The sequence below is a fragment of the Olea europaea genome, chromosome 11 (assembly GCF_002742605.1).
Source record: "Olea europaea var. sylvestris chromosome 11, O_europaea_v1, whole genome shotgun sequence".
Taxonomy (NCBI): Eukaryota; Viridiplantae; Streptophyta; class Magnoliopsida; order Lamiales; family Oleaceae; genus Olea; species Olea europaea.
Genome location: NC_036247.1, coordinates 34,976,241 through 34,996,952, shown reverse-complemented (window position 1 = coordinate 34,996,952; position 20,712 = coordinate 34,976,241). Strand labels below are relative to the sequence as shown.

Below are 20,712 nucleotides of genomic sequence, written 5' to 3'. Positions count from 1 at the left end.
TCCTTGACGCCATGATGAGGGCGAGTGCCAGTTTTTCCATGCCGGGGTAGCGGGTTTCTGCCGGGAATAGTGCTTTGCTGACATAGTATACCGACAATTGATGCTCCTCTTCCTCTCTAACTATAAATGCACTGACCACCTCGTTCGAGACCGCCAAGCATAGCAGTAGTGATTTCTGCAGTTTAGGTTTGGATAATAGAGGCGCCTCTCCTAAGTGCTTCTTCAATGCTTGGAAGGCTTCTCGTACTCAACGATCCATTGGAACTTCTTCCCTTGTTTCAACACTTTAAAGAAAGGTAGGCTCTTATCAGTGGCTCTGGAGATAAAGCGACTGAGCGCAGCTATCCACCCGTTGAGGCTTTGGAACTCCTTCGGCTTCTGAGGCGACCTCATTTCTAGTAAGGCCCTAATCTTTACCGGATTCGCTTCGATTCTCCTTTGGTTCATAATGTACCCAAAAAACTGACCCAAAGCCATGCCAAAGGTGCATTTGAGGGGGTTCAATTTCGTTTTGTACTTCCTAAGAATCTGAAAGGTCTGGTGGAGGCTTTTGACTAGCATGTCGTCCATGTAGACTTTTATGGTTTTGCCAATAAATTTGGCAAACATCATGTTGACCAGTCTCTGATATGTAGCTCCGACATTTTTCAATTCGAATGGCATGACTTTGTAGCAGTACAGTCCTCTATCTATGATGAACGACGTGGCCACCTCATCAGGTCAAAATATGGGTATCTGTAGGGATGGCAATCGGGCTCGCCGGCTCGGGCCGCCCGTGGCTCGGCTCGGGAAAAGCTCGAGTCGGCTCGGCTCGGGGCTCGGTAGACCCCAGCCTAAGCTCGGGCCGAGCCCCATTTTGGGGACACGGGCTTTGCCCGAGCCGGCCCGTGAGCTCGCGATCTTTAAAAAAAATAAAAAAAAATTTAAATTTAAAGGCAAAACTGCTGCCTTAAATATAAGGCAGCAGCTTGCTGCCTTTTAAGGCAACGAACTGCTGCCTTTGAAAGGCAGTAGTCGCTGCCTTCAAGGCAGCAAAACTGCTGCCTTTTAAGGCAGCTGAAGGAAAAAAAAAAAGGATGGAGAAAACGAGCCTGCCCGGCTCGGCCCGTAAAAAGCCCGAGCAAAAGCTCAGGCCGAGCCTATTTTTTTTGGCCGAGCTTTTGCTCGGCTCGGCTCGAGCCCGCAAAAAAGCTCGGTCACTTTAACCGGGCCGAGCCCGAGCCGAAACTTTAGGCTCGCGAGCCGGCTCGACCCGGCTCGTTTACATCCCTAGGTATCTGGTTGTATCCTGAGTACGCATTCATGAAGCTCAAGAGTTCATGTCCAGCAGTGGAATCCACAAGTTGGTCTATCCTCGACAGTGGGAAACTATCCTTGGGGCATGCTTTGTTTAAATTCGTGAAGTCTACGCACACCCTCTATTTTTCGCTAGGCTTCCTCACAAGGACTGGGTTGAATATCTACTTCGGATAAATGGCTTCTCTGATGAAGCCACTGCGGCTAAGCTTATTGACTTCGTCTTTGAGCGTCTCGTATCTCTCCGGGTTGAGGACTCATCTTTTCTGCCGATGTGGGACACATGAGGCATTGATGTTTTAGCGATGACAACTGATTCTTGGGTCTATTCCTACCATGTCTTCTTCCAAGCGAAGACATCCACGTTCCTTTTAAGGAAGCTTATCATTTGTTCTTTCGCTTCGGGGGACAACATCTTTCCTATCCGTAGGACCTGACTGGAGTCCTTCGAGTTGACGGAGAAAGTTTCATGTTCTTCCATTGGGGTCGCGTTCTGTTCTGAGACAGTTATTCGGGGGTCTAATTCGTCAAGAGGGTACCCTTCTTCAGGGGCCTCTTCCATGTCGACGTCTTCCTCCTATTCGGATGTATGCCCTATTTCAGGGGCATCGAGCATTTCCACATCCAGGTCGGATTCATTCGCAACCTTCGTTATGATTACATTAACATTGCGGGGCTCTGATTTTTGTAGGGGCTTTAAATAACATGCTCTGGAACCCATCTGGTCTCCTCGAATCGTAGCAATTCCATGCTCCGTTGGGAACTTCATACACAAGTAATGTATGGAGGTGATAGCCCAAAGATCTTTCAAGGCAAGTCTGCCCAATACTCTGTGGTAGGCTGACCTGTGGTCCACTACCAAGAACTCCATGAAATGTTGGGCCACTAGGAGAGCTGAACCCATCTCGACGGGCAGAGTAATTCGTCATTATGGGATGATGCTGTCTCCAGTAAATCCAAATAGTGGGTCGGTCATGAGGATTAGCCCATGTTCAATTTACATTTTTTCAAAGGTAGAGCGAAACAGTATGATCATCGAGCTGCCATTGTCGACAAGCATGCGTTTGAGTCCGTTTCTTGCTACTATGATTCTTACTACCAATGTATCACAATGGGGATGGTGAACTCCTAGTGTATTTTCTTGGGAGAAGGTAATCGGGGCCATCCTGTTGGCTTCTTGGGACTGGTTGACGATGTACGTGAGCATCGATGGATCCTTTGCTCCCATTGTGTAGTTCCTTTGGACATTCCTAGTGTTGCCACCAATGTGAGGTGCCTCGATGATCGTGCCAATTTCCCTGATGATTTGGCCTCCAGAAAATGGGGCATGATCTCTCTATCCGAACTCTCCTCTGTCCCTCGATCCTCTTCTTCGGGGTTTGCCTCCTTTCCGCCCTATTCGGAGAGGCGAATCTGCAGAGATGTTGGTCCCTCCCGGAGGGATGTGGGTTATTCCGATCTGAGCATCGCAGAGCATCTCTGCATTCACTGGTGTTATGTCCATAGAGTTCGTGGAAGGTGCAGAACCTTGCCCCTTCTAAGGGCTTCCTTGACCGCTTCTTCTTCTTCTTTCTACTACTATCAGTACCCCTAGATGGTCCCGTCTCAGCAGGGGCATTCTTGTATGTCAATACCGGCACTGCATTTAGCGTGGCAGAAGCTAGTGCCTGTCCGGACGTGGGAGCTATTGTATGCCCTGCCTGGGTCTATTGTTGGGTGACAAGGTGCGCTGCGGGTCCTCGACTTACCTGCCTCTGAGGCCGAGGGAGTCCCCATGTGGCACAATTTTGGTGATCAATCATCTCTTCACTGATGATCTCAACTCTCATAATTTCCACCAGTTCATCATAAGTGGTAGGATTCTTGCTGCGCACATCCCTGCAAAACAAAATGTTCATGTTGAGGCAGCATTTCAAGGCTGAAAGAGCTTCTCTGTCAGTGACATGTTCGTAGTAGGTGATCTCGTCCGTAAAACAAGCGAGGTAGCTTTTGAGCGTTTCTCTAGGGGCTTGTCTCATATCTTGCAGGCGTTATACTGGGGCCTGTCCTTCTCTACGTGAGAGGTACTGGTTCAAGAAGGCATTTTTTTAGTTCTAGCCAACTCCTAATGCTTAGAGGAGGCAGCCTGCTGTACCACACTTCAGTGGCTCCGACCAGAGTTAGGTGGAAGGCTCTACATTTCAAAGCAGGCGAGGCTCCCCTGAGACTCATCTGTGTCATGTACTTCGTGAGGTACTTCTCCGAGTCCCCTTTTGCTTCATACTTGAAGATTTTAGGTAGTATGAAGTTCGCAGGCATTGGGGAGCCTCGGATCTCCCTTGAGAAAGGGAGATTATCATCATCATCATCAATCTCGTAAGATCGACACGGCCCTTCAGAGTCCCCATCATCTTGCATGTTCTGTGGGGTGGAGGTGCTCTTCCTCGGCTACCCCAATCAACTAAATTTCTTCTCTCCTTCCTATTTCTAGGTGGAAGGGGTGCTTGTTCTTGCTTTTTCCCTTATCGAACTGATCTTTCCACTGAGCGGACCCTATTACTATGGTCTCGCCCTATTCGGTCAAAGACACTGACTGACCTTTGTGCTTCATACTTTGGTGGGAAGTTGTCCCCCAATTGCAGTTCTGTTGGCTGGCTCCCTTGCACATAGGATGTGACTTCCGTACCCACTTCTCTCTCGAGGGGAGTTCTCTGTGCTGGCTCATATACTCTCGAAAATGAGACGTAGGGACTTCACAAGCTGGGTAAGATTCCTTGGGCATTTGGGCGCCCTGGTAACCTTGGGCTTGCATGAAGAATTCATGCATCGCCATATTCATGCGATCTCTTTCACGCCCGTAGCTATTTGGACCATTCCTTCAGTGAGCGTGACCGTTCTCTCACCTCGACGACGCCGGTGATGGGGTCTTTGGTGAGTGAAATTGTTTCAGAGCACCTCTTTTTCAGAGGCGTCCATCCTGGGGTTTGCGTCCTCATTGCTAGAACTCATCTTATCTACTCCTTTTTCAAGGGTGATGATGATCTGGGTTGTAATTCGACTTTATTCTTTTTCAAGAACGTCCCCTTTTTGGGATAAGTCAAGGGTTTTTCAGTGAAGAATGTAGAACTTTAGATGGGATTGGAAGTTTCCCACAGACGGCGCCAATCCATTGACCTCGTGAATTGGACCCTCCACATGGCCAATCGATAGCTGCTCCACGTAATCCTTCCTGCGCACAGTCAACGCACGGTCAGAACCAACGGGGGTGGCGACGATCGCAGCATCTAGTGATCGGAATAGTGCCAAGATTGTGCAAAAAATGGTGAGGAGGAGAATATATATTTGCTTGTTATGGAGAGCTAAGTCATAAGAGTTTCATTACCTTTGCCTCTTGTCAAACCTTGGGTATTTATAGTTGAGGAGAACCGTTAGATGTGGGACACGTGTATGCATCTGACGGTGTGAGGCGTTTGCTCATAGGCGTCAATCAGCTGCATCTATAGAGTGGGTGGGTAATAACTTCTCCCGAGTTGAGTTGATATAAAGTTGATACGTCACATCAACTAGGCCCATGGAGACGTCAAATCAATTAAACCTTGGGGATAGAAAGGATCTTGACATAGATCTCTTTCTAAAATTGGCGACGGATCCTTTGACAGAGATCATCGGAGTACATTGCGCTTCGGCGTCAAAGGCAAGAACACTTCGGTTGGTTCAATAGAATTGTTTGTGCCTCGCAGCGCGTTAGTAGTTCGCTAACATTAGTGGTGGAGTCACTTCGAGAACCACTTCGTATGGGTGTTGGACACCTCGTATGATGCAGTGACAGACTTTTCGAAGTGGTTCAGATAGGGGGCGTAACAGTGGTCCGAAGTGGTTGGACACTTCGTATGGGTGTTGGACACCTCGTATGACGCAGTGGCAGACTTTTCGAAGTGGTTTAGATAGGGGCATAACACCAAGTATCAAAACAAAAAATATTTCCCTTGAACGTACTTTCCAAATGCAGGAGGGTTTTAACATGCAGTTGTTATATGGTTAGGAGACAGGAAGAAGAAGAGAAATTAAATACATACCTTATTATTGTAAAATAATAATCTGACGAGGTTTGCAACAACTTTGACAGTAGAAGGCTGCCCAAGTTGTATCATACATCAACAACCATGCTATCAAAATTTTATTCTACCGGGGATCAAGTAAACATTTATATCAACGTTCTCCTCAAGAATGAAGAAGTCTTCAAGGAATCAAAAGTAATAAGGCTATTAACAATCTTTTTCAAAAGATTAAACTATAGGAGACAAGGCCTCTTATATTGATTTAAAACTGTCTTTAAAATGCTCCTTTATGAGTAGACATTTTTCATCAAATATCAAATCATGCATATGAATGGGTGGGGACGAGACGTGAATCAGGACTTTTGCTTGACTCTAACCCCATGTTAACCCCCATCGCACCTCCATTCTAAAAGTTTAAGCTACTAAATAGGGAACAAATGTATTTTTTTTAAATCATCTATTCGACATGCCCTACATACTTACGCTCATTCATTTTTTTATCAAAGGTCCAACACCATATGAACCAACTCATCTAAAGGCTTAAACTATTAAAGAAGCAATCATGCATTCATTTAAATCTTGTATTCATGAAAGGATTTTTTTTTATATAATCCAAAAGAAAGCATCTAAAGAAAATTGATAAGACTGCCTGTAGATTGTTTGCGCCAAAACATCAGTAACCAGCCCATAGTTTCGCAACAAAGTTGGGAAAGAGATGAAACAATGTTTGTAATTCAGCCCTTACTTGTATGCACCTGAACAACAGAAAATTTTAATATCCAATCACGGCACCCTGATTGAGGGTAATCCTAGGGATGCTTATTAGTGTCAACACAAAGGAAAAATAGATTGGAGTATAGATGTAGGCAATATCTCAACATGCTAAATTTGAAAACTTTACTTAACCTAAAACTAATAACTTTATTGCAAGAGAGGTATTACTTGACACTAATTGAATAAAGCATCTTCCTCTCTCTCTCTCTCTCTCAATAAATATTTTCTGAAATTATAGAAGTACCCATGGCCAAAGAATACTTGAAATAGTTTAGATTCAAACAAATTCAATAATATCTAACATATACAAAATTCCTGAATGTTTTGTATTTTAGAATATTTTCAATACGACCAAGATTCTTCCATTAAGCTTGCTTTCTCCTACAACCTTGGTTTGCGTGGCATCACCAATCTGTAAATGATCATTGTAATCATTTCTTAGTGTTGGAGAATACATCGATAAGCATACCGTTTATTTGCGTGAAATCGAAACGTAATTTCGACTTACCAAAATAAAATTTGAAAAGTAAAACAATAATAGTTACCGAATCCGAATGCATGAATATTGATTCATCTTTTTCGATTCTTAAACGAAAGCAAGTTATTCTTTTGAATCAAACCAATGATTATCGAATCTGACCATTTCCATTCTTGAATTAAAACATGTGATTCTTCATATTGAACCTTGCATAAACCATATAAAGAAAATTAATCATTTTCTGAGATCAAATAATCAAAACAGAAATAAGAAAATAAAAATTAGATGCAAGTGATGCGATTGGCCGAGGCAAGTATAACTCTTTCCTTAAGGTGAATTTGCCCCACATCGGTGCTAACAATTTTTTGACAATCATCTCGGAAAATACAACGACCACGTCAAGCCATAGGAGCACTCCAAATGGCTTCGACCAACGAATTCAAACGAAATTCCTCTCTACCAAGGAAATGCATGAAAATGCTATAGAATTAAAAAGGAGAGAATTGCAAGAGGAGAATGAATGCTCAATGCAATTGGTGTACCCAAAATCATGTTCATAGGGTTCTATTTATAGATGTAGAAAGGGTACAAATGAAATAGTGTGGGCCAAAACATGCATCATTTGAAAAAGTTGCAACACTTGGTCAAAACCTGCATCCTTTTGAAAAGTTGCAATACTTCATTTCTTCCAACTTTGGTCTGCAATTTCTCATTCATTCGAAATTGGTTTCGAGATTTCAGATATACCACGACGATCTACTCGATGAGTAGAAAGTTGGTCTATTTATTTTTGTAATTTGACTATCGGATCAAATCCGAATATTTGATCGAAGTTGACACGTAGTCACACCTTTTCATTTGTCACTTTTACACACCTTTTCATTTTCCAATTTTTGGTTAATTATTTGAACCAATTCTTACAATCCCCCACATGAATGGAAACTAGGTACGCATATGCAAGTGCGATGATATGATGTAATGTAGAGAGGGTGCGAAAAAACACTGTATCGGGGAAGGTAGCTTTTGGCCTTGAACCTCCCTTAGTGAAATACCATCAGACTTACTTGGCTTAATTGGTGAACGTGATGTCTTGAACCATTTACCCTTTAGTGTAAGCCAAGACAACGATACTCACACAATGTCTTCCTTAAATCGTTCATGGTTCTCATGACTTGGTTCATTTTGGCTCTGAACCCTTCTTGGTTCTACGAGTGTTTAGAAAATTTAAGCCTTGAATAATTCTCATTGAAGCGGCTACACTTTACACCCACATAGGTGACCTCCTATTAAGAATATTCTACCCTACTCCACTTAACTTAATCAAGATATAGGAATCATTAAAAGATTATCTTAACCTCTTGCAACTCTGCAGAAAGCACTTTAATATCATAGGAATGAGTTAGAAAATTATTTTCCTAAGTGCTTTATGGAATTTTCATAACTTAGTTGTCCCTTTGAACCAAGATCTTGGGATCTCCGGTCAACAAGGTAGGGTTACCATTACGATGATTCTAACGTAGTAGGCTCCAATCCCATTCCCTTTGATATGCAGTCTTCTTGATCTTTCTTAGTAAATCTCTTTTAAAGGTACCACAAGTTTATACCATTGAGATCAACTGCTTAGACTTATACGTCTAGATCTACCATTACATGTGACTTAGTATCTTATCAAATATAGCTAGCCAACGATCGATTTATTTGATAGATGCAAATTGTCGCCACCAAGAAATCTTCTCATGAAGCTATATGCCTCATTAGCTTTATCAATTTCCAAACACGGTTGGAAGATTTCTATCAAACACTACACTAGTCAATGACTTTTACTAGTGGATTTCAGAATCATGGGTATTCAATATCATCATTGAAACATTACCATGCATTTGAACTTTACGAGTATTCTTCATATATTCCAGTTGTTCGTGCATGTCTAAACAAACGCCACAATCAGCTTTACAACCCGTTTCATCCACTTTTAGACTTAGTATATATCATCCTTATAATTAGTATAAGGGTTTTCTATCTTTTTACCTTCATAGATATCGTTCTGTGGTTATAAGATAGAAGCAAACGTAACTGTTAAACTGAGTTGCCCCCACAATTCCTCAATTAGGAAAACATATGCAATCTAGTAATGTTGCATCCATAAGTTTTGAACTTTCCATTTCAAGTTCACAAGCATTAAGTTTAACCCTCCACACTCTTGGTTATACTTGAACTTAAAATTTAGCAACTCTTTTATAGTTTTATTCATTTATCTCTTAGATAATATCTAAATCGAGTACTTCGTGAAAGTCTATATACTTTCAAAGTAGTGATCGTCAACTTGAATATAACGTACTTCAATCTAATTAATTTTGATCGTCCAAATTAAATCAAGGCTATCATATACCAACAATGCTTTCAAAACATATACCAACTTAATTGGTTTCAATAAAGAGGGCTAAGCATTGCAAGATATGCAACTTATCACATTTGTGACATTTCTCATGATAGTTTCATTTTATGTCAAATAATAAACTACATATTAACCTTATTCATCATATTCAAACTTGAACGAACGAATCAACCGTACATTGAAAAGTTGTGTTTTTCAAAAGATAGAACCCTACAAAAGGACACACCTCTTGAATTAATCTCTATGAAGAGGCACACCCATTGAAAAATAATCATACCAAAAGTCATGATTATTCATATCAAAGTACGCACCTTTTCATCTAAATTGATCGTAGAATATTTCAAATAATTAAGTGGCTTAATTCTTATAACTAAATAATTATATCCACTTAAATCATCTCACTTGATTCTATAGGATTAAATGAGGCTGTCAACATTAATCAAAATTAGTATAATTTCAACAAGATATAAAAATTTAACCAACTAGACCATTTTAACCAAAAAGGTCTATCCAAAATCCAAACGCTTGTATGGATTCATCAAATGAATACACTAATTCGCTTCACATGATTATCATATAGATACCCAACAAAGTTGCCTACTTAAAATAAATGCATAGTCATGCCAATACCCTTATGGGCATATTTATCAATTAAAATATGCCTTCTCGTGTAAGTAATATATTCAAATGCATAATGATTTGCCATAGTAAGATAACAAAAGTTATTGGGATGATATGCGTATAAATTAAAAGTAAGGAATTATGCACAAACTATAAATTTCAGTATTACTAGATTTTGACAAAGCCAAAGACAACATCCTTTGAACGATTAAAATTATCCCAACATGCATCTTTCATAGGTTTAGTAAATTTATTTCTTGATAACTTTGAATTGAGGCAGTTTAAACATGAAGGAACGCAATGGTTAGCATATAAAATTCACAATGTCCATGTGCAATTTGACTTTACAAATCAATTTACATTTATATACTATCTGGACAGATATTTCATGCTACACAATTCAAACGGGTCACACCATTTCAGAATTAAAAACTATTTTTAATTTGGAAAGATACATTTTTCCATATGGCAAACAGTTAACAAGATTTTACCAACCTTCCCAATCAAAATTCCTTAGGCAACTTCTGACACAAATTATCTTTTAATATAGATACACTTTCGATTAAAAGAGTGCCAACAAATAAAACTTATAGATGAGACTACCAACAAATACAATACACAAACATGTATGCACCAGTTCATAAATATCATATGTATTATGAATTTCACAACTAATTATCATATAATCTGGTGTACCAATTTGAGATTTTTCACTCTAATCTTTGAATATTAGAATTTCTTCTAATGGGTCAAAACCAGAATCTACATTATATAGTGCAGGATTGAATAATATCAGATTGTTTGTCCACAAATCAACTTGAAATATATTGTAATGAATTCAACATATAAAATGAATGATTCCAAGCTATAGAATCACAATCGATTCTGTTATAATATACATATTCATTACACATGAATTTCTCTAATTAAAATGTTGTAATAGAACACATTTACCAGAATAATGATACGTCAAAATTCTGTCTTATGATTTCATTCATGCAGTGTCTTGATTTCGATTGCAAATAAACTATAATATGTATAAGAAAGTTCATCTTAAGATTGTTGGGGAATACACCGATTATGTGCATATGATATTCATAAAAGCAAACCGTTTATTTGCGTGAAATAGAAACGTAATTTCGACTTACCAAAATAGAATTTGAGAAGGAAAACAATAATTGTTACTGAATCTGAATGCATGAATATGGATTCATCTTTTTCGATTCTTGAACGAAAGCAAGTTATTCTTTTGAATCAAACCAATGATTATCAAATCTGACCATTTCCATTCTTGAATTAAAACATGTGATTCTTCATATTGAACCTTGCATACCATATAAAGAAAATTAATCATTTTCTGAAGTCAAGTAATCAAATCAGAAATAAGAAAAAAAATTAGATGCAAGTGATGCGATTGACCGATGCGAGTATAACTATTTCCTTAAGATGAATTTTCCCGCATCGGTGCTAATGGTTTTTCGACAATCATCTCCCAAGATACAATGACCACATCAAGCTATAAGAGCACTCCAAATGGCTTCGACCAACGAATTCGAACGGAATTCTCTCTCTACCAAGGAAATGTATGAAAATGCTATAGAATTAGAAATGAGAGAATTGCAATAAGAGAATGAATGCTCAATGCAATTGGTGTACCCTAAACCATGTTCATAGGGTTCTATTTATAGATGTAGAAAGGGTGCAAATAATATAGTGTAGGCCAAAACATGTATCCTTTCGAAAAGTTGTAACACTTGGCCAAAACCTGCATCCTTTTGAAAAGTTGTAACACTTGGCCAAAACCTGCATCCTTTTGAAAAGTTGTAACACTTGGCCAAAACCTGCATCCTTTTGAAAAGTTGTAACACTTGGCCAAAACCTGCATCCTTTTGAAAAGTTGTAACACTTGGCCAAAACCTGCATCCTTTTGAAAAGTTGTAACACTTCATCTCTTCCAACTTTGGTCCGCAATTTCTCATTCTCCAAAATTGGTTTTGAGATTTCAAATATACCACGATGATCTACTCTATGAGTAGAATAAGTTGGTCTATTTACTTTTGTAATTTGACCATCGGATCAAATCCAAATACTTGGTCGAAGTTGACACGCAGTCACGCCTTTTCATTTTCTACTTTTACACACCTTTTCATTTTTCAATTTTTGGTTAATTATTTACTTGGGAAAGTAAACCAATATAAAGATTTTATTTTTGGCATGTGATGAGTGATTTACATTCATTATATTATGCCATTAATTTCATGATTTTGCTATCTTGGATAGTATTTTAGAAGTGCTAACAAGTGATTTTGGTTTTTTTGTAGATTGATGGAATTTGAGAAAACAAGAGCTAAAAGAGGTCAAAGGAAGGAAATAAGCAAAAGCTACGAAATTGGATGAAATAACCAAAACATAAGAGATCCAAAGTTCGAGGATTGAAATGTAATTAATCAAAATTCATGTCGAAACTTGAAATGAAGGTCCAAGAGTTCTAGAAGCCAATTGGATGAAGGAAGGTGTCAAAGGGATCGAATTTAGTCAAGATATGATCATAAATCATTTTCCAACCAAAAAGTTTTGCGTCATAGTTTTCATCTCACATTTAGACTCATTTCTGACATAGAAAATGATCGAATTCGAGAATGATTCCTGAAGTAAAATTGTATTCCTTTGAATTAGCTTTCCAACTCATCTTGAATCACTTCAATCGGATATCGAACGGAAAAATTATGATAAAAATACTGAATGCTATCCAGTGCAACCGAAGTAGTCCTCAGCGCCCAGGCGCTATCCCTCAGCGTCTAGGCACCATGATGCTGAAATTTTGATAGAAAGTCAGCGCCTAGGTGCCCAAATCGCAGCGCCCAGGCACCGCCATGCGAGAGTAATTTTTTTAGGTTTTTACCATTCTTTTTCGGCCCAACTCATCTCTAAATCTTTCCCTAAACTCCAAGACATTATAAACACAGAATTGAAGACCTAAATTAGGGGAGAGCCGTACACTAAAAATCTGTGGAATCAAGCCACGCGTTCTTGACATATTGGAGAGAAAACAACAAGAAGGGAGATTCAAAGGAGAAATTCAAGAAGATTAACACTAAGAATTGAAGATTGGAAGCATTCATTGGAAGAGGAAGGAGATCTTGGTGCAAGAATTCCACTTTTTCTTCTACATCTTTATTACAAATCCGGTGATGTATTCTAAGACAATTTCCTATTTTTCTTCCATTATTATGAGTAGTTAAATTTGATTTTAGAGCAAACAATGTAATCTTTTGGAATCCTTTATTTCATGCAATTGAGATTCTAGTGCTTCTATATTTTATGTGTTGATTTTAATGTTGTTCTTAATACATTTAGTTACTTGATCACTAATTAGATGATTTGTGAACAATGATTGCGTAGAGATGCAGATTATTTGTTTAGACCACATGTTAAAATCCGGTAAATTGATATAACCTGTAGAGATACCTATATTGATTGCTGCGATCGTGTGTGAATTCTTAGAACCAATGTTTCGTTTAATTAAATTTAATTTGCGTAGAGATATGGAATTAAACTAATTAAATAGGCTCAATGAGAACTCGAGAGGGGTAAAGTTAGAAATAATAAATTGGGCATTAAAAATACAGTCCTCGTGGGAACGATAATCTGGACTCAAAAGGTCCACTTTACTGCTTGTTACGATCCGTTCACTTGCGGGATAAAATCGACAACAAGTTTTTGGCGTCGTTGCCGGGGACTATTTCTTTTAGCCTTAATTTTTTTAACTGTTATTTAATTTGTTTATTTTTCTTTTATTTACAGAAAATTGTGTTCGTTGTATACTCCGTGCCCAAGGCGACGATCTTGAACCGTTTGATTCGGAGATAGAACGTGCCTTCAGACGAAGACACAAGGAACACAAACAAAAACAGTAATATCAAATGGCTGACAATCAACAAATCCATATCCCTATTCAGCCGATTGGGCAAATGACTGCAAGAATGATGGCACCACTAGAACAGCAGCATGAGCGAGGAGAAATAAATGAAGGTGATTTGCCAATATCAATGTTCCTGACACCTATAGCAGCACCCATGCGCTCCAGTATTGTGTATCTAGATTTTGGGGTGAATAACTTTCAGATCAGGCCGGATTGGATTAACTTGATGAGCAACACTCTGCAATTCTACGGGCTACCTCATGAGAATCCGAACACACATATCTCCAGATTTCTCAGAAATTATCAGAATTTCCATGCTCCGGGGGTCAATGGAGATGCTATTAAATTACGACTATTTCCATTTACATTGAGAGATGCTGCATTGGAGTGGTTAGATGCGGAGCCTCATGCCAGCATTACTACATGGGAAGAACTGATCAAGAAATTCTGCAAAAAATTCTTCCCACTAGCCAGAGTAGCTAAAATCATATTGAAAATTCAAACTTTTCAACAGAAAGAGGGAGAAAGCTATCACGAGGCATGGAATAGATTTAATGAGCTAATGAGAAAATGTCCAAACCATGGAATCACTCAAGGAAACCAAGTGCAGTACTTCTACACCGGACTTACACCATTGTCAAAATCTCAAGTTGACGCCTTTGCTGGAGGATCAATCATAGGGAAATCAGTGCAACAAACCATGGACCTATTTAAGTTAATTGCCACCACACATTCAATGTTCTCATCAGAAAGAGTGATACCACCAAAGGCAGGAGGAATGTGTGAATTAGATAGCACAACATCTACCAATGCATAGATAGTAGCTTTAACAAAACAGGTAGAGTTACTTGTAAAATTGCAAACACATGGAGCAAATGCAATGATGGCCAGTTCAGCATGTGAGAATTGTGGGAGAAATCACGCTATATAGAGCTGCATGATGCTCACTTCTTCAGAGGAACAAGTAAACTTTATTCAAAATAGCTCCCGTAATTTCAACTCATATGGTAACAATTTCCAACAAGAAAGAAGACCAAGTTTGGGGGAGATGTTTCAACAATATGTGCAGAAGACGAACAAGGTGTTCCAGCAAATTGACACGAACTTTCAAAATCAGCAGGCATCCATCAAAAAACTAGAGAAACAAATTGGTCGGATAACACAACAACTTACAGAACGTCCACAAGGGACATTGCCTGGCAATACAATGATAAATCCTAAGGAACAGTTGATGGCAATTGAAGTGGTGGAGAACGATCCACCCAGGGCCCCCGTAAAAGTTAAAGCATATGTACCTCCACTTTCGTTTCCCCAAAGACTTCGAAAGAAATCGATGGAGCAAAATATTCATGTCATAAATACAAAGTGCGAGGTACAATCACCAGAGATCACTACAGAGAGACCCAAAAGAAAAGATGACCAAGAAGTGATTGATGAAGCTACAAGGGTAGAAAAATATGCACCAAATGCAACTGAAAATAGAGAAGGTACAGAAACATCAGCTGCCAAAGCACCAAGTCTAGACAAAGCTTACATGCCTCCCATTCCCTTTCCTGAAAAGCTCAAGAAGAACAAACAAGACACAAACTATGAAAAATTCCTCGATGTTCTCAAGAAGCTCCAGATCAATGTTCCGCTCATAGATGCGATACTACAAATTTCAAGCTATAAGAAATTTTTGAGAGAGATGTTGACAAAGAAAAGAAAGCTTCCAGAGTTTGAAACCGTGGCAGTAACCGAGGAAAGTAGTGCAAGAGTCCAGAGAAAATTGCCTCCTAAATTGAAGGATCCAGGGAGTTTTACTTTACCAGTTTCAATTGGAAATTCCTATTCATCTAATGCATTGTGTGACACTGGTGCTAGTATCAATCTAATGTCGTATTCTGCTTACAGGAAATTGGGACTAGGTGAAGTCAACTTAACATCAATAACGCTACAACTCACTGATAGAACAATCACAAGGCCACGTGGCAAAGTTGAGGATGTACTCGTAAAAGTAGGAAATTTAATATTTTTTGTGGATTTCATTGTATTGGACATACCAGAAGATCGAGACATTCCAATTATATTGGGTCAACCATTCTTAGCAATGAGACGAACCCTTATTGACATGGAGAAGGAAGAACTAATCTTGAGGGTGGAGGACAAGCAGGAGATATTCAATATTTACATCCAATATGAGAAACCTCCCAATAAAAATGATTGCTATAGAATTGATGAAGAAGAGCCACCTGATCAACGAAGCTGTTAGAATAAAAAAATAAATTTTGAAGAACTTCTTGGTAGAGATAAGAATGGACAAATCAAAATTTGGAGAGCAAAAAAGGACTGCATCAATGAAAATTGCACAGAATGCAATGATGGAATAACTTGGTTTGAGCCACCATGATAAACCAACGGCACAAGTCAAGCTAATGACTTAAAAGAAGCGCTTCTTGGGAGGCAATCCAAGTTTTTATTTTATTTTATTTATTTTGTTTTCAAAGTTCTAAGATAGTTTAATTTATAGTTTATTTAGGAATCATCACCCATACACCTTCTACCCATAGGTCTTGGAGTAATTAAGTTGGTTATTAGATGTTTGAGCTAAGTAATCCTTGTTCCATGAGTTTAATTTTTCAAATTTAATTTTTCAGAAACATGACGTCACGGAACACTTAAACCAACATGGACATGGAGAAAATGAGATAAATCTCAAGTTTGGGGGAAAATGTAGAAGAAGAGTCAATCAAATGCAACACCAAGACACCACAACATCATAGGCAATACTGACATTTTAGGGAAGTCCTCCTCCTTTTCCTTTAAATTTCACATTGAGGACAATATTTCAATTAAGTTTGGGGGAGTGACATCATTTGCTTACATTGTTGAGTTTCTCGAATGCTTATGTGTGATTTGCTTATTTTATGTGTTTGTGTTTTTATTAAAAAAAAAATTCATTTCGTGTTTTTGCATGCTTGTGTGTGTTAGATAATCTTGCCGGTATTGATATGTGTAATTGAAAACATGCGTTGATTTATGAATTGTGGACGAGTTATGTGTTTGAGTTAGATTTTTGCTTCTTCTTGTGAAACGAAAATTATTTTTTGCACGTGAGTTAATTGTAGCGTTGTGTATGAGCATGTTGATTCACATTTATAGGTTGAAATAGAAAACTTAGATGCTAAACCCAAACAACCATTAAACATCACAAGAGCTTTAAACCAAACTTTGGACGTTTGGGTGATTACATTGTTGTAAGGAAACTTGGAGATAAATGTGGATTTCGTGTGTGTTAATTTTTGTGTGGACTGTTTGAGACTAATGGGATGAAAATTGGGTGAAAATCTTAAGTTAGAGGTTGATTTTCCAGGATAGTTGTTTAATAAGGGGCATTGCACTAATCATCGCATAAAAAAAAAGATCCCAATGAGGACAACTTTAATAATCTCATTATAAATCGTCTCTTCGTAGCCTTTATGACTCGAGTGATTAAGCCTATAAGGGTTTAAAACTTGGTGCCCTAAAGTCATCTGATTTGGGAGTCATCGGCCTAAAACTCGCTACAGGGGTCATTTAGAAAGTTTAAGGGAGAGACATCCGCACAAAGAGTGATTAAAGAATAAAGATATATATGAAAAAACAAAAAAAAAACAAAAAAAAAAGAGAAAAAATAGATATCAGATGCCTTGATTAAGCCCCGAACACTTGTTTTAGAGGATTAGACTTTTGATAAGGGGTTAGTAACTTGGTTGATTCCTAGAGGTTAAAGCAGTCAAAAATAAGGAGAATCCTCATTTGTTGACATGTGGAACTACAATCAGTAAAATCTAACCAAACTTGAATGGTGTAAGAAATTAGTATTGAAAATTTAACCTGATGTTACACTCTTGGAAAGAGAAAAAAAAAGTTTGGGGGTGTGTGAATCCCGCGAGCAAAGTAAGGAAAAATTTGACTTCTAAGGTCGGGAATTGGGTCAACTTATTATTGTACAGCGTTGCACTTGACTCTCCACACACACACCCGTTTTGCATTGAATAAGTGAGAATTTAACTTTTGCATTATAGTTTTGAAGTGGTTCATGGAATCGAAGTTATGTTTTTAATTCTTAGACTTGAAGGCAAGCTATCTAGCGAAATTTATTTTGAGTGATTTTGTTTGTCTTAGTTGTGCTTATGTGTCCATTAATTATTTTTACGAGTTTTGGTGTTTACTCGAGGACAAGCAAAAGATTAAGTTTGGGGGTGTTTGATGAGTGATTTACATTCATTATATTATGTCATTAATTTCATGATTTTGCTATCTTGGAAAGTATTTTAGAAGTGCTAACAAGTGATTTTGGTGTTGTTTTGTAGATTGATGGAATTGGAGAAAACAAGAGCTAAAAGAGGTCAAAGGATGGAAATAGGCAAAAGCTAGCGAAATTGGATGAAATGACCAAAACGTAAGAGATCCAAAGTTCGAGGATTAAAATGCAATTAATCAAAAGTCCTATCGAAACTTGAAATGAAGGTCCGAGAGTTCTAGAAGCCAATTGGATGAAGGAAGGTGTCTAAGGGATCAAATTTAGTCAAGATATGATCATAAATCATTTTCCAACCAAAAAGTTTTGCGCCGGAGTTTTCGTCTCACATTTAGACTCATTTTTGACATAGAAAACGGTCGAATTGGAGAATAATTCCTGAAGTAAAATTGTAGTCCTTTGAATTAGCTTTCCAACGCATCTTGAATCACTTCAATCGGATATCAAACGGAAAAGTTATGATAAAAATACTGAAAACTGTCCAATGCAACTGAAGTAGTCCTCAGCGCCCAGGCGCCATGATGCTGAAATTTTGATAGAAAGTCAGCGCCTAGGCGCCCAAATTGTAGCGCCCAGGCACCGCCGTGTGAGAGTAATTTTTTTAGATTTTTACCATTATTTTTCGGCCCAACTCATCTCCAAATCTTTCCCTAAACTCCAAGATATTATAAACACAGAATTGAAGACCTAAATTAGGGGGGAACCGCACACTAAAAATCTGTGGAATCAATCCACGTGTTCTTGACATATTGGAGAGAAAACAACAAGAAGGGAGACTCAAAGGAGAAATTTAAGGAGATTAACACTAAGAATTGAATATTGGAAGCATTCATTAGAAGAGGAAAGAGATCTTGGTGCAAGAATTTCACTTTTTCTTCTACATCTTTATTTACAAATCCGGTGATGTATTCTAAGACAATTTCCTATTTTTCTTCAATTATTATGAGTAGTTAAATTTGATTTTAAGACGAACAATGTAATCTTTTGGAATCCTTTATTTCATGCAATTGAGATTCTAGTGCTTTTATATTTTATGTGTTGATTTTAATGTTGTTCTTAATACATTTAATTACTTGATCACTAATTAAATGATTTGTGAACAATGATTGCGTAGAGATGCGGATTATTTGTTTAGTCCACATGTTAAAATTCGGTAAATTGATATAACGTGTAGAGATACATATATTGATTGCTGCGGTCGTGTGTGAATTCTTAGAACCAATGTTTCATTTAATTAAATTTAATTTGCGTAGAGATATGGAATTAAACTAATTAAATAGGTTCAATGAGAACTCGAGAGAGGTAAGTTGAATATAATAGAAGAATTCGACCGAACACTACTTTAGGTTTTATGAATCTTGATTTATGAAGTAAAGGTGACCAATAGGTGAAATTGTTCCGCCCTAACGTCCATTTATTGTTGGAATTCTCAATCACTTTTCGTTGCATCCAATCGCATTTTTAAGTCTTTAGAATAAAAATCACATTTAATCATTGTTTTTGTTTATTTTCGTCAAATAGAAGTTAGAAATAATAAATTGGGCATTAAAAGTAAAGTCCTCGTGAGAACGATAATCTGAACTCAAAAGGTCCACTTTACTACTTGTTACGATCCGTTTACTTGCGGGATAAAATCGACAACAGCATGCTTGTGTAATACACATAATGATAGAATCAACTAATACTTTTGAAGGTGCTTTGCCTGCTGAATTGCAAGAGAAGTTGGAATTCAGAAGCTAAACAGACACCCTTGCAGAAAATCATATGATCACGTGCAAAGCATAGATGGGAATTCTTCTCTTTCTTACGTCTCCAATGGTACTTGAACTCTAAGAGATCACCAAAAATATGTCCTGTCATCACCTTAGAATTAAAGAAATATGATACCACTTTTAATTTTATGTGACAACGTAATCCGTCTAAAGACTGCTTATGGAATGTAAAGAGGTAAGAGCGAGGCTTTTTCTCTTTTTCATTTGATGGAGAAAGTAGCGAACGTAATCTGAAACAATCTGTGAATCTATTGCCTGAGATCGGAAGAATGTAAATGCATTGCTCAGATATAGAAGGCAAGAATAATCACAATGACTTTCCATGTTACTCCTCTTTCGGAGTTCACTCTCATAAGTCATGACTCAATTTTTATTTTATTTCTTGTTGGATGTTATTTAATGACGAGCTCTCACTTCCAACATTTATTGGCAGACATTTTCGACAGAAATCCCTGTTCGCCACGTACATTCCTACAAATTATATGTCCAGAATTCAAATTTTATTGAACATCTCAGTAAAATCAAATTCTGAACATCGAGGAAAACAAAAAACAGAGATTATTTGGTGGGGTTTTCAAAAGTGTTCGCCCATGCTGGAGCGAGAGTCGGCGCCGAGAACTACGCCCCCACTGTCGGTGACGCCGATGATGGTTGTTCCCATAGAATGTGGGCCATTTGTTGCGGTATTTTCAAAAGGCTAAATTATATGTTTCGTACTCAACTTTTATATCTTGTGCACTTTTCCCCTCAATTTTTTTTATAAAATTTTTTACCATGGTTTACATCCAAAAGTTCATCGTACTATGTTAGTCAATCTTAGAAAGACAATGTTTGCCCTTAAATTTAAATTTAAAAAAAAACAATGGGATAATTTTTTTAATTTTATTTTAGTTTATTGAAGATAAGTTTTAATTTTCTTTTAACATTTTTTTCTCACTACAAATTATCATATTTTTTTTATTTTTTAAGTTATATTTAACATTATCTTCTCGTTCTTGATTAAAAGAATTTTTGGATGAAAATCGTTAGTAAGGAGGAATTGCATTAATCAATAGAAGATTGAAATTAAAAGTCTAACATAAAAGAGGAGAAAAGTGTAACGATGGGTAAAGATTGGTGATGAAACTTATATTTT

The 20,712-nt window shown here is 37.8% G+C and overlaps 1 protein-coding gene across 1 annotated transcript in view; it reads right to left on the bottom strand.

The window, feature by feature from the left end:
* LOC111404793 (proteasome subunit beta type-6-like) overlaps nt 1-19,937 on the bottom strand; it is a 38,527-nt gene extending 18,590 nt beyond the window's left edge. Inside the window, exons 1-2 of the mRNA XM_023033547.1 lie at nt 19,781-19,937; nt 5,352-5,428 (exon numbers count right to left, since the gene is read on the bottom strand). Coding sequence (XP_022889315.1) covers nt 5,352-5,428; nt 19,781-19,937 — 234 coding nt within the window. The remainder of the gene's footprint in view (nt 1-5,351; nt 5,429-19,780) is intronic.
* Between the last annotated feature and the right edge of the window lie 775 nt (nt 19,938-20,712).